Genomic DNA, 12,961 nt, shown 5'->3' with positions numbered 1-12,961 from the left:
CCACACGTGCTGTATACGCATTTTACTGAGCTCATATTTTTGAGGTATTCAGTGCATAAAGACGTGAAATCACCAAATTTGAAGTTTAAACGACAAGGTGAGCATAGAGCGGTTTTAAATTGAGTGTCGAAAGTAATTAGTCAGAGAATTACTTTGGTTTTGCATTACTTCACTCAGTGATTGGTTCAAAGTTCTCGCGCCATATTTTTCAACCAATCAGAAGTGAAACCAAAACCAATCGGGGCTCGCGCGTGCACATTTTCCCGCGATTTGTGTCGGCTACATGTAATTACCTCGATTTTTGATTGGTTTCCTGGATTGTCTCCGTCCATTTTGATTGGCCAAAGTAATTACATCAGGTTTTAGTTTTACGACACTCAATTGAAACTCGCTCTATGAAATGACTGAGTGAACTTTTTGTTGTCTATTTTTACTCTAAAACCGCTTGTGCTCATTTATTGTTAGGATACCTCGCCCACATCACGGTACCACGTGAACGAACGAGGTGGAATAATTGCGAAAGACTTTCGATAGAGTGAAGTTATATTTTGCGGGGGGCGTTTTGGTCGACGGCACCATCGTAGACCTCAAAGCCCCTAACGCCTCCGGAAGGCATTGAAAAATTGTTTTATTATTGCGATGACAGCCGTTCAAATAGTGCAAAAAGTCATTTGCACTGTCTTTGTTGTGGAACATGGTGAATGTGTCATCAACGTAACGATTCCAAAATAAAGGACTAACTTTGGCGTTCAGCAACCACTTTTCTTCAAAAGCACACATAAAAATGTTGGCTAAGACAGGGCCCAATGGTGAACCCATGGCAACACCATCGATTTGGTCGTAGTATTTACCCTCAAAAAGAAAGTGGCTCTTCTTGGTGGCAAATTCCAATAGCTTGCGTAAAACATCCCTGGGTAAAGCCGGAGGATCAGCTATTGGAATTTGTCACCAAGAAGAGCCACTTTCTTTTTGAGGGTAAATACTACGACCAAATCGATGGTGTTGCCATGGGTTCACCATTGGGCCCTGTCTTAGCCAACATTTTTATGTGTGCTTTTGAAGAAAAGTGGTTGCTGAACGCCAAAGTTAGTCCTTTATTTTGGAATCGTTACGTTGATGACACATTCACCATGTTCCACAACAAAGACAGTGCAAATGACTTTTTGCACTATTTGAAAGGCTGTCATCGCAATATTAAATTTACCATTGAATTGTGTTATTGTTTTTTTAATCAGGGTTAGTCATATCTCTACGTAACAATAATTATCTCTCCTTTGCACCTTAGGAGTGCCTTCGAACATAAGACTTGCTGAAGTCAAAAGGGAACTGATGAATATTAATCACGTCCGGAGTGTTCATGATGCCCATGTGTGGGCTTTAACCGCTGGACAAACCATCTTGTCAGCTCATGTCGTCATTGGTATGTATGGCAATGAGTCGAAAAACAGAATTGTCTTAGCTACGAGCCGTCATGTGATGTATTTTGTTTTTACGATCAATAGATCCCACAGCAGATGTAAACGTCTTGATGGGAAAAGCAACTCAGGCGATGGCAGAAAAATACCGCTTTTACAAGACTTGTTTGCAAGTTGAGATCATTCAGTCCGAAAACGGAATTAATTTAGTAGACCAAACCAACCCAGAGGCAGATATAGACTGATTAATAATGCTGATAATATTCAAAATTAAAGTTTTTACAACATAAAAGTAATTTATCAGGGTGACTGTTCAGTTAAGTCTTTTCAAGCTCAAAGCGATGAAAAACTGATCATTTGTTAATGCGCTCTTAGTCTTGGATTTCGCAAGTTCTAAACAAAATGGATTCTTGAAGACTCAACTAAAGCGATTTGGAACTTGTTTCATGATTATCGAGTAGCTCTGTCGATTAAAAAAAAAATTAGATGTCATGAATAAAAATTACTTGGCTATAACGGTGTGGTCTTCTCCTTCATAAAATAACTCTCCTTTTCTGTCGATGCTTCTCTTGATTGATAGTGAGGTGGTAAAACACATAGCAAATCAAGACCGGAGAACTTCGTTAAGTAACTAAATGTGGTTAAAGGGAGATTATATTGCAGAACATTTGGTAGCGTTGGTTTTGTTATTTTTAACAGGGCATGAGGCAAAATTTTAGATCTAGTATGACGACATTGTCTCTTCGAAAACCGTCTTCCACTAATTAGGGAGTTTAAGGCGCCATTACGCCGTATAATTTTCCGTACAACTTGTCTCACAACGCCATTGCGACATAAGATGCATCAAACATTGCTTAATTAATATGAAACATCTAGCAACGACCAAAAACGTAGAGAGACAACTTTTGGAAACCCTTACAACTTATGACCGCGGTGGTATGTGGTATCAGCCAATGAACATGTTTCTTTGACTGTCGAAAACGAGACAAGTTGCAAAAAACGTTACCCGGTATAAAACTCGTCTCGTGATGTGAGACCGGCCGTAACAAGTTGCAAAGAAAATTTGCCGTGGGGAAGAGCGCTTCTGAGAACCGTCGATGATGTCTACTCAACAACAGGAAATGCAACGCCACACAGCACTAATATTATTGCTCTGCATGAAGAATAAAAAATATCGTGAGGCACGAGTTTTAGAACAGTTTTTAGAGCGCTCTGCAAATGCGACATGAAATAAACAAATTTGAGATTTTGACAACCATGCGAGCACACAACAGTAAATAACCGTTCGTGTCAATCCAGCCATAGGACGCATGCTCATATTGTACCGCAACGTGAACGAAACGGAAGACTTCCAAGGTACTTGAGATAGCGCAAAGTTATGGTTTGACTGCATGGGCGCCTTCGATCATTGCCGTAGCTATCTTTAACTCCGCAGTCTCTTGACTCGGGATTCTAAGCCAGAAAAGGTATAAACTAAATGTCCAAATTCTTCCTAGAACACTTTAACTTTCTGAATAACTTACACAAGTGATGCGACTTAACGTGTTTTAAAAAAACAGCCTGAATGCGAAAGGCCATTTTGGTTTATTAATTCTTTGTGGATTATATTAGCATTAAAGAGATTTAGTATGGCGTTTGTGGCAAAAGGCAAATTGTCAGGCTGAACGCTGCGTTATGACAAAAACAAGAAAAAAACGAGTTTGATTTATCTCATTTTTTCCTGTTGACTGCAGATCGAGCAACTTCTGAGAACTTAGATAGAGAAGAGTTAGGGTAACAGAATTTTCGTGCGTTAAGAAACCTCTCACCTTTTCCGTTTTCAGATCGTTTCACGTATACGCCACGCAAAATCTTTCCACCAGACAACGCAAAATTATCGGTTCGAGAGAAAACTGAAAATCATAAAAGAGAGAAATGATCCTCGCACAATTCAAGGCAGAAGTCAAGGAAGATTGTTCTGTCAAAAGTCACGCTTTGGTAACTTTTGACAATATGAATATGTATAACGTTGAATTGTTTTAACGGAACCACAGACCGTGCGCGCTTTTCAGAGCCATAATATTATTATTTGGAACCAATGCATTCGATTTATCAATGAGCGAAACAATTATAATGTCAACTGAAAGCCCTGAAAATGGCTAGCTGATAAGGGCTCCATGAAGGATATCGAGTCGACTTATTTTGGAAACCGTTGAATTCCATAACAAGGTGTGAGGGAGTTCGGGGAGCTCGAGACACAGACTGTTCAGTTAAGCCTCGAAAACACCAGCAATCAATAGTTTATTAACACAACACTGATCATTGGTAACTTGCTCGAAGAATAATTATTGCTTACACTCGAACCTCGAAAGGTAAGTTGAGTTTTAGTTATTTTAATTAACAAACTATATTTTATCAACGTTCTGATTTATTATTTTTAAGTTCAACGGTATACCTTTGTAGCCTAAAGTATGTTGATACCTTTTGCTCGGTATTGAACGGGAAAATACGCATTTATTTATTTTTGGGATTATGAACGTTGTTGTAAATTTGAGATCCCATGAAATCGATATATGATGGAGGGGTTGAAATATCCGTACAGTTGCTAACAGTTGCCAGTTGTTAAATATTATGATGTATTAAATTAATATGCAAACGGAATCATAATTTATCATTGAATTACTCTTTGGTTGGTACTGAATGAAATCGAACAGTTTTAGCTTCAGAAACGTTCTGCAGTTGAATTAGGCTCTGTCTTTTTTTCGCCGTCATTTATCTGGCAGTCCATATTTTCAGTGCCGCCATGTTTCTAGATTCTAACGCCAGGCCGGCTAAGTTCTTTTTGCTTCCTTTGCTCAAGATCTTAAACCAAACATACTAAAGGTTTCACACTTTACAACCCTCAGTTTTAGCTAACCTTTGACTCCATTCATATTCCAGATAGAATTAAACAAAATTTAGATTTTTGCGCCTCAAGGAAATTATGATGCCGTTATCAAGGAAATTGTTCGTCATGCAAAAGCTAGTTTTTAGACAAGTAGCGAAATTAATTAGTGTTTCCTGAAGATCCCTAAATCAGGGTTAGGTCAAGATAAGATGCGATGCATTATTTTTTCCTTCAATCAAAGAAGTCATTCTCGCGACAAATATTATTTAACCTCAATCTTGTGTACCTATCAACTTAACTTGGAAATATATTTACTTCGTTCCTTTGGTTAATTAGAGATCTATTTTGGCGCGAAAAGTTTATACAAAGAAGTGTACAAAATAAATTACCTTGCGCATCCAACGAACTTAAAATGTCATTAGTTTAATTGATGTTAATTGTGCATCTCACTTCAAACTTTGGATCTTTATGGTTTAAATTTTGAGTCAACAGACCATATTCTTAAGAACTTAAACTCTCATCAACGCCAAACTATAGTGGCAAACTATGCCACAGAAAGTTTGGAAGACATTGCGTCACACACCATTGGTTAAACTTTTCCTGCGTGTAATATTCGGTAATTTAACGAATAAATAAACTTTGAATCATTCTGCAGCGCTTCTGCATACTAAACCACTTGAAAACTATATTTTTGTTAATTGATATTTCCTGTGCAACGTTTCCCCCTCAAAAGTTGTGGCGCAAATTTAATACGAGAGGAAACTGCGGAGGTGAGATTAAATTAAAATTGGCGGACGGTTCACACTTTGTGATTACAGCGGCCAGTCACACGCGCCCCTCAACGACATTTTTTCATATATCGAAAGTAAAATTTAGGTGGGTGTCAATCAAATGTTTCCATGACGATAGTGCTGTTCTCTTGACGGCAGTCGAATTTGTCATGGAACCATTTGCATGCTTGACGTCCACCTGAAATTCACTTTCGAAATAAGAAAAATCATTGTAATTGAGGAGCGAGTGTGATTGATGACCGCTGGAAAGCCGGTTACACAAGAGCAAGTTTTCCTTGCTACTGAAGTGTCATTCACGATTTTCATCGACAAGTTTTCTTTAAAGAGTTTTGCCTTAACAGGTTTCATATCCTCGTGTGAGCAAATGAACAAGTTTGCTTTGCCAAACTTTCACTGTAGCCAGCAACGCAAGTACACAGTGGACACCAAAAAATGAAGGCGCAGGGCGTCAGAAAACGAAAACAGTTTTTTACCTTTCGTTTTTTTAAACATAGTATCTGCTTGTGGTCAGCTGGGTTTTGCTTTACTTTTGCAATATGAGCAATGAAAGAGACATGACTCGGAGGTGGTAGGTTGGCCCTTGGGCAACGCAAGTTTGCAACGTAGTTTTTTTCTTGTTTCGATCCCTATAGGAATCCACTTTGCGGTATTCCACAAGATTTCTCTTCATCGTTGGGATTCCATGCAGGAAAAGAGATGTAGCATAACTCGTCGGTCCAACGAATAGTAAATGTCACGTTATTTTAGGTTGTTTAGGGAAATCTTTAGTTGATCACGAGTTTAAAACTCGAAAATTGTAATGCTGAATTCCTTTACTGATAGAATTATCGTTACAACGCGAACAAGATGATTCTGAGCAAACGTCGGGCCGACTCTTTTCAAGATTACCTGAAATGCGATCAGGTTCAATCTTGTCCATTTGTGTCCATCTTTGGTTCTCTTGCCTTTTGCTGTATTTCGTTTATGTTGTTCAACAGATTTAAGTGGTTATTGCTTGCAATGTTTTTATTTAGTTTTTTGGGCATTTTGAGCATCATGAAATTACATCATTTTACGTGCGAGCCCGAGAACTAGAATGCTGAGAGCCCGCAATTTCTCAATTTCCTTGACGACCCGTACAGACCAGCGAAATCCGCAACTTGCTAAGTTTTTCCTTGACAAGTGCACTTGTTGGAAAGCTAGCATGCTAGCTTTTGAACAAGTGGACTTATCAAGAAAAAAATTGACAAGTTTTTCTTTGACAAACCAGCAAATAAAACTTGACAAGTCAAAACTTGTCAAGGAAAACTTAAGCTTGCTCGTTTGCAACCGTCTTAACTATGTGCAAGAGGTCCTAAAACTATCATCTGTTGTTAACGGTGAGGATATTTGGACTGTAAGAAATTAAGTCACATCTTGCGCGAGGCTTTATCAAAGGTGACTTTTAAAATACGGAAAACTCAACTTTCAAAGTTAACGTAAGTTAACGTAAAGCAAACAAGCTAACTGTGTAAACTGAGTGTTTTAATACGATGGGAAAAACAACGAATACACAGGCAACTTACATGTTCTAGTGCCTTCGGAACTAATAGAAGCCCATAGGGTAAGTTCAATTTTAAATTAAAGCGTCATTTACACTAGCAAGCCCACTTGTCAAGGAAAACTTAAAGACTATTCACATGCGCACGTTTTGCTCGACAAGTGCCCTTGACCAGTGTTGAAACATGGCGCCGCTTGCCTCGTTCAGCAAAATCGTTTTGATTTGGGGGCCGCAGCAGCTGGTCACGAGATCAAAAAGAAGAAGAGGAAAAAGCGCTAGATCGACTCCGGGAATTTCTTTTTATAAAATTCCTGTTAGCTCTGCGTATTCTATTTGCTTCACATTTTTGGTTTATATACGAGGCAGCCTTCGTATTCCATCACGGAGCTCTCTCTCCTTTGTAGCGCTTCTAAGAGCAGTGAAGTGGCATGCATGATCCGTCCAAACACATTCACCATGTTTCAAAATGGCGGAACACGCAATGGCTAGCAACAAAATTTCCCATAAGGCCTTGGGGATTCCTTGACACTTAACAAATATTTTACGGCGCGCTGGATATGAAGTGATAGAAGGAGCTTGGCACCGAGTTGGTTATAATCGTTTTATATCCAGCAAGTCCGAGTATGATGTTCCCGGGGGTCTCGGGCAGCATTTTCAAGACCTCTATACGGACCGACCCTTAGCTGGTAAATAACTTATTTATTTTTTCCTCTCTCTCTTCCTTCTTCTCTGAAATCACTTTTTTAATTGATGACTCGCACCGCGCTTGATAGCGAATGCAGTCTTAAGCGACTTGCAAACTGAACGTTTCAAAGAGAAATGTTTTTATTTGAATCCTATTTCCAAACCTCTTGTCTAATAAAAAGTACCTTCTGTGTGTAAACGAGATTCGGTGTAAAAAAAAATTGAAATTTAAAGTCATCACACATGCTCACGCAATAGGATTCCGCTCGCCGTGAGCGGGCCGGATAAGAAATTTCCGCCCGCTCCCGAAACCAATCAAATTGCAGGATTTGTTGAATTCCGCCTGCTCACGCACTGAGAAAAAAACAATAGCAAGTATTGTCCTTGACAAGTGTCCTTGTTCAAAAACTAGTACATCAAGCTTTTGAACAAGGACACTTGTCAAGGAAAAACTTGAAAAACAAATTTTCCACTCACACACTTACAAACTTGCTAGTAGTGTACATGGGGCTTAATAACTCTTTAATTTGCATTATATTTATCAAGTTCATCTTAACAGCGAACAATCAATAAGTACTTAAATTACCAAATATTCAGAAGAGGGTCACATTTATTATTTGTCACAAATTTTGTTGCCTCTTCATAGAATTCAAGACCAAGGAATATGGACGCGAACAAAGTTTTGATTGTGGTGATCAGTCTCGCACTCTCCTTCCTCATTATCTTGTACATCATTTTGGTGTTTAAGTTCGTTCTCAGGAGAGCTCAAAATAAGGACCGTGAACGATACGATGACTCGGGTTCTAATTCCTTTTTGGAGCGCTTCTCCATGTGGTACCCCTGGAGAGTGGCCGACACAAAATGCATTCCAGTGCAACCAAGAACTTACGAGGAACTCCAAAGGGTAACGTAGTAAAATTAGCACCAGTTAGCGTTTTATGACTGAGTTAATGATTTAAGCGTTTCAGAAGGATCTCTCATCACCGAAAGACTCAAATAAGTTCAGTTTTCAAGGAATAGAGGGCAGAAATGTTGACAGAGCCTCATTCATCCACTCTCTAAGGGCCTGTTTACCTTAGGGGGAGTGCCCCGGCTGACCGAGTTAACGTACCCGGCTACAGGAGGGTTAATTAAAACACAGCCAGCCTTTACATGAAACTCACCTACGCGGGATGGCCAGTGGGCTATCTTTTGATTGGCCGCTATGCACAACAAACAAGATGGCGGACAAAAGAAACGTTTTGGCTGCAAGTTTAACTTTTTAATCACTTGTTCCGCTATTGGCAGCTTTTCAGTGTCTAGGGATACTATTTTTCCCGTCACGAACCATTTACATGGCAAAAAGGTAGCCCTCCGAGAAGGGTGCCTCGGGAAGGCGGGTTACCACGTCCAGCATGTAAACGCTTGACTGCAGCGACTTGTGAAGAAACGTATGAAAAGTTGTCTCGCCCAGGGTAGCTCGATTGCCGAGGGGTTACTCAGTCAACGGGGGCACCACCCCCCCTCCCTCCCCCCAACCCCCTTCATGTCATCAGGCCCTAACTAGACGGATAATCGCCTCTTTTTAAAAAAAGCCTTGTTAGAATTGACCCGTATTCATTTGCCAATTTCTACTAAGATCTCTTTTAGCCAGTAAAAAATGTGGTCTTGGATTGGAGATTGAGATAATATGAATTTGAGGTTCTTTGCAGAGTGAAGAAAAGCTTTTGGATTCAGGGCCAGATACAAACGTCTTCCCAGAGAAAATTGCCGGGAAAATAAAATTCTCCCTGCTGTACGATTCCATAAGGTAATTTTAAATTAGACCCTTAAACTTAATTTTAGTCATTTGCTGGTTTCATTTAATGACAAGGTTTAAATTAGACATAACTCTCCTTGCACTTGAAGTGGAACGAGCTCTTCGTTGAAATTGCAACTGCGAAAGTACGAATATGTACTGTATCGTATGTGTAGAGTATGTGACGTGCCTTCGAGTGTGCGTGACTTGAGCGTGATGGTGTACCGAAAGTATTGTCGGGAAACAGTTCTTTGACCGCGCTCTCGTAGACGACTAGAATACAGAAAAAAGTCTCCCTGAAAAATGGACATTTTTTCTTGTTACTTCTTCATACAGATCAACTCTAATGGTTACTATCCACGAGGTACAGTTAAGAGAAATTCCGTCCGCCCAAGACAGTAACATCAATTATTACGTCACGTTAAAAATCCTTCCCATGAATCACCGTTCGTTCCAAACAGAAGCAGTTAAGAGTTCAGAGTTTAATGAGACATTTGAATTTCGTATAACGTACGAGAAACTGCAGGTCCAGAGCTTAAAGATGACGTTATGTTGCTTTGATCGCTTCTCGCAACACGAACCTCTTGGCTACCACACCGAACACCTGGCTGATCTTGAAGCGCGAGGACTCAGCTTGTCAAGGAAGATACTCCTTTTCCGTGACATTTATACTGTTCAAAAGGTAAAATGGGAAAAACTAAACGAGTGCATATTTGTATACTGACCTTTGCGCAAAATAAATGTTGATGCAATGATTTTCATGCCTGACAAAACACCGAGGAGAGGTGGTATCATTTTATTTTCTATTAACTTTCAGGCATCTGGTGTCCTTGGAGAATTAATGATATCCCTGGGGTATCTCAGACTCACGGAGAGATTAACAATAGTGATAATCCGCGCAAGAAATCTTCCTCAAAGTGAGGACAAAGAAGATCCAGGCGAGTTGTTCCCGAGTAGATAGGTTATAATAGTAATTGCACTGTACTCACGCTAACAATAACGTACCAAATTGGAAACAAATGTGAAGTATTCTCTTGTTAATAGGTGTTTATGTTGTTAGTTGTTCACGTGTAGAATCCCTCCTGCTCCACAGACATCGTGGAGCCACCTGTGAATCATTCGTGCTCAATAAGAATGTGACCTGCACATATAGCTGCCATTTGCGATCCAAACCACTTTGGGAATTTAGGGTGCGTTCGATTTACCCTATTCCGGAATACGAATACTTGGAGAGATTAATTTAAAACGGTATGTCTGGCGTTTTGAAAGAGCAGATGTTTGACAATTTTAATTTGAATCTCTGTAAAAAGGAAGGATTTCTAACTTCTATTTAATGCATTCCTATTCCTAAATACGGTCAATATAAGGCACCCTTAAGTTCCCCTCATAAACACTTACATATATCCATATACTTAATTAACCACTCCCCATAGGGGCTTTTCAGGGCTAATGAAACACAATCACGACAGAACAGAACATTCCACAACAACTGTTAAGAATCCCAACTGGCCGGAGGCAAGCTAGTTGACTATTTACAAGTGCAGCTGGGAAGTTGAACCAGGGACTACCAGAAACAAATTCAACTAGTGGTCAGAACGTGTCTTGAATCCGGGATCCCCGGATCTCAAGGCAAGCGCCCTAACCACTGGGCCGTACTGCCCCCTAAATAATACTTAATTAATTATCATTATTATCAATTGATAGTTCACACTTCTCAGGTTACTCTTGGAATTCAAGTCTGTTCAGGTGCCAAAAAATAATGTGCGCAATTTTCAGTCGGTTAGACATCAAAATGCTCGTCGTATTACGCAGCTGCAAACGAGAAATAGTTTCTTCTTGAACAATTACAAGAAGTTATAATCTGGAGAATATCTTTAATCTTACACTGAGCCGAGCAAAAATGCTCTACTTATAAGGTAGCCTACAATTGAAGTGAAAATGCAACAACGATGGGAAAACTCTCGAAGCAGTGTAAAGAACCAACAAACTCAGCCCACGTGTAACCTCAACTCCGGGAATCGGACACTCAGTGGCCTCACATGTGGATTTTTTAAGTGATCTCACTCACCAACTCACCTATTTTTATTACGTAGTGTATAAGAAACTATTTCTCCTGTACCACAAATAAAATGCTAATTGTTTTAAGCCTCTTTCGTAGCTGCTTATGTTGAAGTGTCGCTCATCCACCAAGCCAAAATATTGAAGCAAAAGAAGACGGTGTCAAAGGAACCCAATAGCAACCCAGTGTTTAACGAGACTCTGACGTTTCACATCCCAGTCGGAATTCTGCACCAAACGAGCTTCATGTTGGCCGTGAACAATGAGAATGCCAGGAGAATTGAGGACGAGTTAATAGGGAAAGTAGTTCTAGGACCATCTTCAACGGGGAATCAATTTGAACACTGGAATGAGATGCGCATAAACAATAAGCCAGTGGCGCGCTGGCATAAACTGCTTGATTGACAAAGAGGCAGTCTGTCTTTTATTTTTGATCATGAACTGTTATTCACTATTGCATTTGAACAGATAGATAAGATAGATCAAGATAGTTGTCTGGCGGTTGTGATAGGTAGTTATGCAGTTTTGCTGAAAAGTTAGACACTGAAGTGTACAGACGAATAGAGAACCAACCGAGTACTCAGGGCTGATCGAAGTTTGGGCAAACTGAAAAGAAATTGTTAGCACGATAACAAAGTCGCGGTACATAACAACGGATGTAAAATATAATTCATCATTTAATTAAGCAAATATGCGCTAGCTGGCAAGACAGAATATGCACAAGACAAAAACGTGCTACATTTTTTAGGTTTTTGTTCACAACATCGTTATGTTGTATGTGATTATTCCGTGAGGGTAACCATTTTGAAGGAGAGGTTTTAGCAGACCGCTGAGAGCAGACTGAATTAAAGAAATCGTGCGGATCAAATTCTGAACCAGCGACATGTGAGGGTGCGAGGTGTCAATGAATCCCATTTGGTGAAGAGGCCAGTGAGGGTCTTCTTTCGTAGCCTGTTCCAAGCTCCCAGATAGTAGGGAAAACGAATACAACTGCTTGGGAAAAGCGAGTGGGGGCTTGGGTCGAGGCGCCTCGCCTCGCCTCGACTCAAGCCCCCACTCATTTTTCGCACCCATTTTTTCCTCTTTCCCTACCATCTGTGAGACTGGAACAGGCTACTTCTTTCGGTAAATAGATGTCATGAAAGTGTTGCTTGCGAAGCGCTTGACAAGAATATCTAAAAAGGGAATTTCGTTGTTGTCTTTAAACATGACATCCGTTTACCGAAAGAAGACCCTCTCTGGTCTCTACGAACAAATGGGATTGATTCACACCTCGCAAGTACAAGGTTAATCTCATTTGCACCCTCACTTATGGCTGCTTCCGAATTTGCTCCACGCCTTCTTTACTTCGGTCTGCTCTCATTGATTTGAGGTTTTTGTTTAGAAGTAGGACCGAAAATTAGATGAGCACAAAGGAAAGCATCTTTTCAGACACTTGAATCAAACATCACCTCGTTTCTTTTTCGACAAAGAAGTGGGAAGTGTCGCTTCCTTTCCATTGCGCAGACTCGATGCCCAGTGTTTTGCAAACCGCGTGTGGTTACGAGACCCGAGCAGCAGGGCAACCTTACCTGTTCATATGAATAAAATTTGTCTCTAAACCCAAGCCCCCTAGCAATGATAATTTAGACGTTATCTAGTGCTACTAACTTCCTTTGAAAATGGTTTAAAATTTCGAGATGTGTCTTCTATAAACAACGGCTTTGGACAGAATTCAAAGGTGGCAGCAAAAACCAGTTCTTGTAAAGGATACAAGGTATTTTGATTTCTCTGCTCTTGGGCACCCTGTGTTACTAAGCGGTCAGCCCACTCCATTTCTAATATGTTGATTTATACATTCAAGATTTCTCG

The 12,961-nt window shown here is 40.1% G+C and overlaps 2 protein-coding genes across 2 annotated transcripts in view; both read left to right on the top strand.

The window, feature by feature from the left end:
• Nucleotides 1-1,931, top strand: part of LOC138040617 (proton-coupled zinc antiporter SLC30A8-like) — an 11,232-nt gene extending 9,301 nt beyond the window's left edge. The window contains exons 6-7 of the mRNA XM_068886313.1: nt 1,286-1,420; nt 1,503-1,931. Of these exons, the coding sequence (XP_068742414.1) occupies nt 1,286-1,420; nt 1,503-1,660 (293 nt within the window). The 3' untranslated portion in view covers nt 1,661-1,931. The remainder of the gene's footprint in view (nt 1-1,285; nt 1,421-1,502) is intronic.
• A 1,489-nt stretch (nt 1,932-3,420) lies between these two features.
• Nucleotides 3,421-12,716, top strand: LOC138040597 (synaptotagmin-10-like). The gene is made up of 6 exons (XM_068886295.1): nt 3,421-3,766; nt 7,922-8,179; nt 8,967-9,064; nt 9,389-9,734; nt 9,870-9,990; nt 11,211-12,716. The coding sequence occupies exons 2-6, from the start codon at nt 7,940-7,942 to the stop codon at nt 11,513-11,515; spliced, it is 1,110 nt and encodes a 369-aa protein (XP_068742396.1). The 5' UTR covers nt 3,421-3,766; nt 7,922-7,939; the 3' UTR covers nt 11,516-12,716.
• The last annotated feature ends 245 nt before the right edge of the window (nt 12,717-12,961 follow it).

Source organism: Montipora capricornis, chromosome 1 (assembly GCF_036669925.1).
Source record: "Montipora capricornis isolate CH-2021 chromosome 1, ASM3666992v2, whole genome shotgun sequence".
In the NCBI taxonomy this organism is placed as follows: Eukaryota; Metazoa; Cnidaria; class Anthozoa; order Scleractinia; family Acroporidae; genus Montipora; species Montipora capricornis.
The sequence above is the reverse complement of the archived record's forward strand: the minus strand, read 5'-3'. Positions and strand labels throughout refer to the sequence as shown.

Coding starts and splice junctions, on each gene's coding strand:
- LOC138040597 (XM_068886295.1), top strand. CDS start 7,940: ATGGACGCGAACAAAGTTTTGATTGTGGTGATCAGTCTCGCACTCTCC. Junction 8,180..8,966: donor CTTACGAGGAACTCCAAAGG/GTAACGTAGTAA, acceptor GGTTCTTTGCAG/AGTGAAGAAAAGCTTTTGGA. Junction 9,065..9,388: donor CTGCTGTACGATTCCATAAG/GTAATTTTAAAT, acceptor TTCTTCATACAG/ATCAACTCTAATGGTTACTA.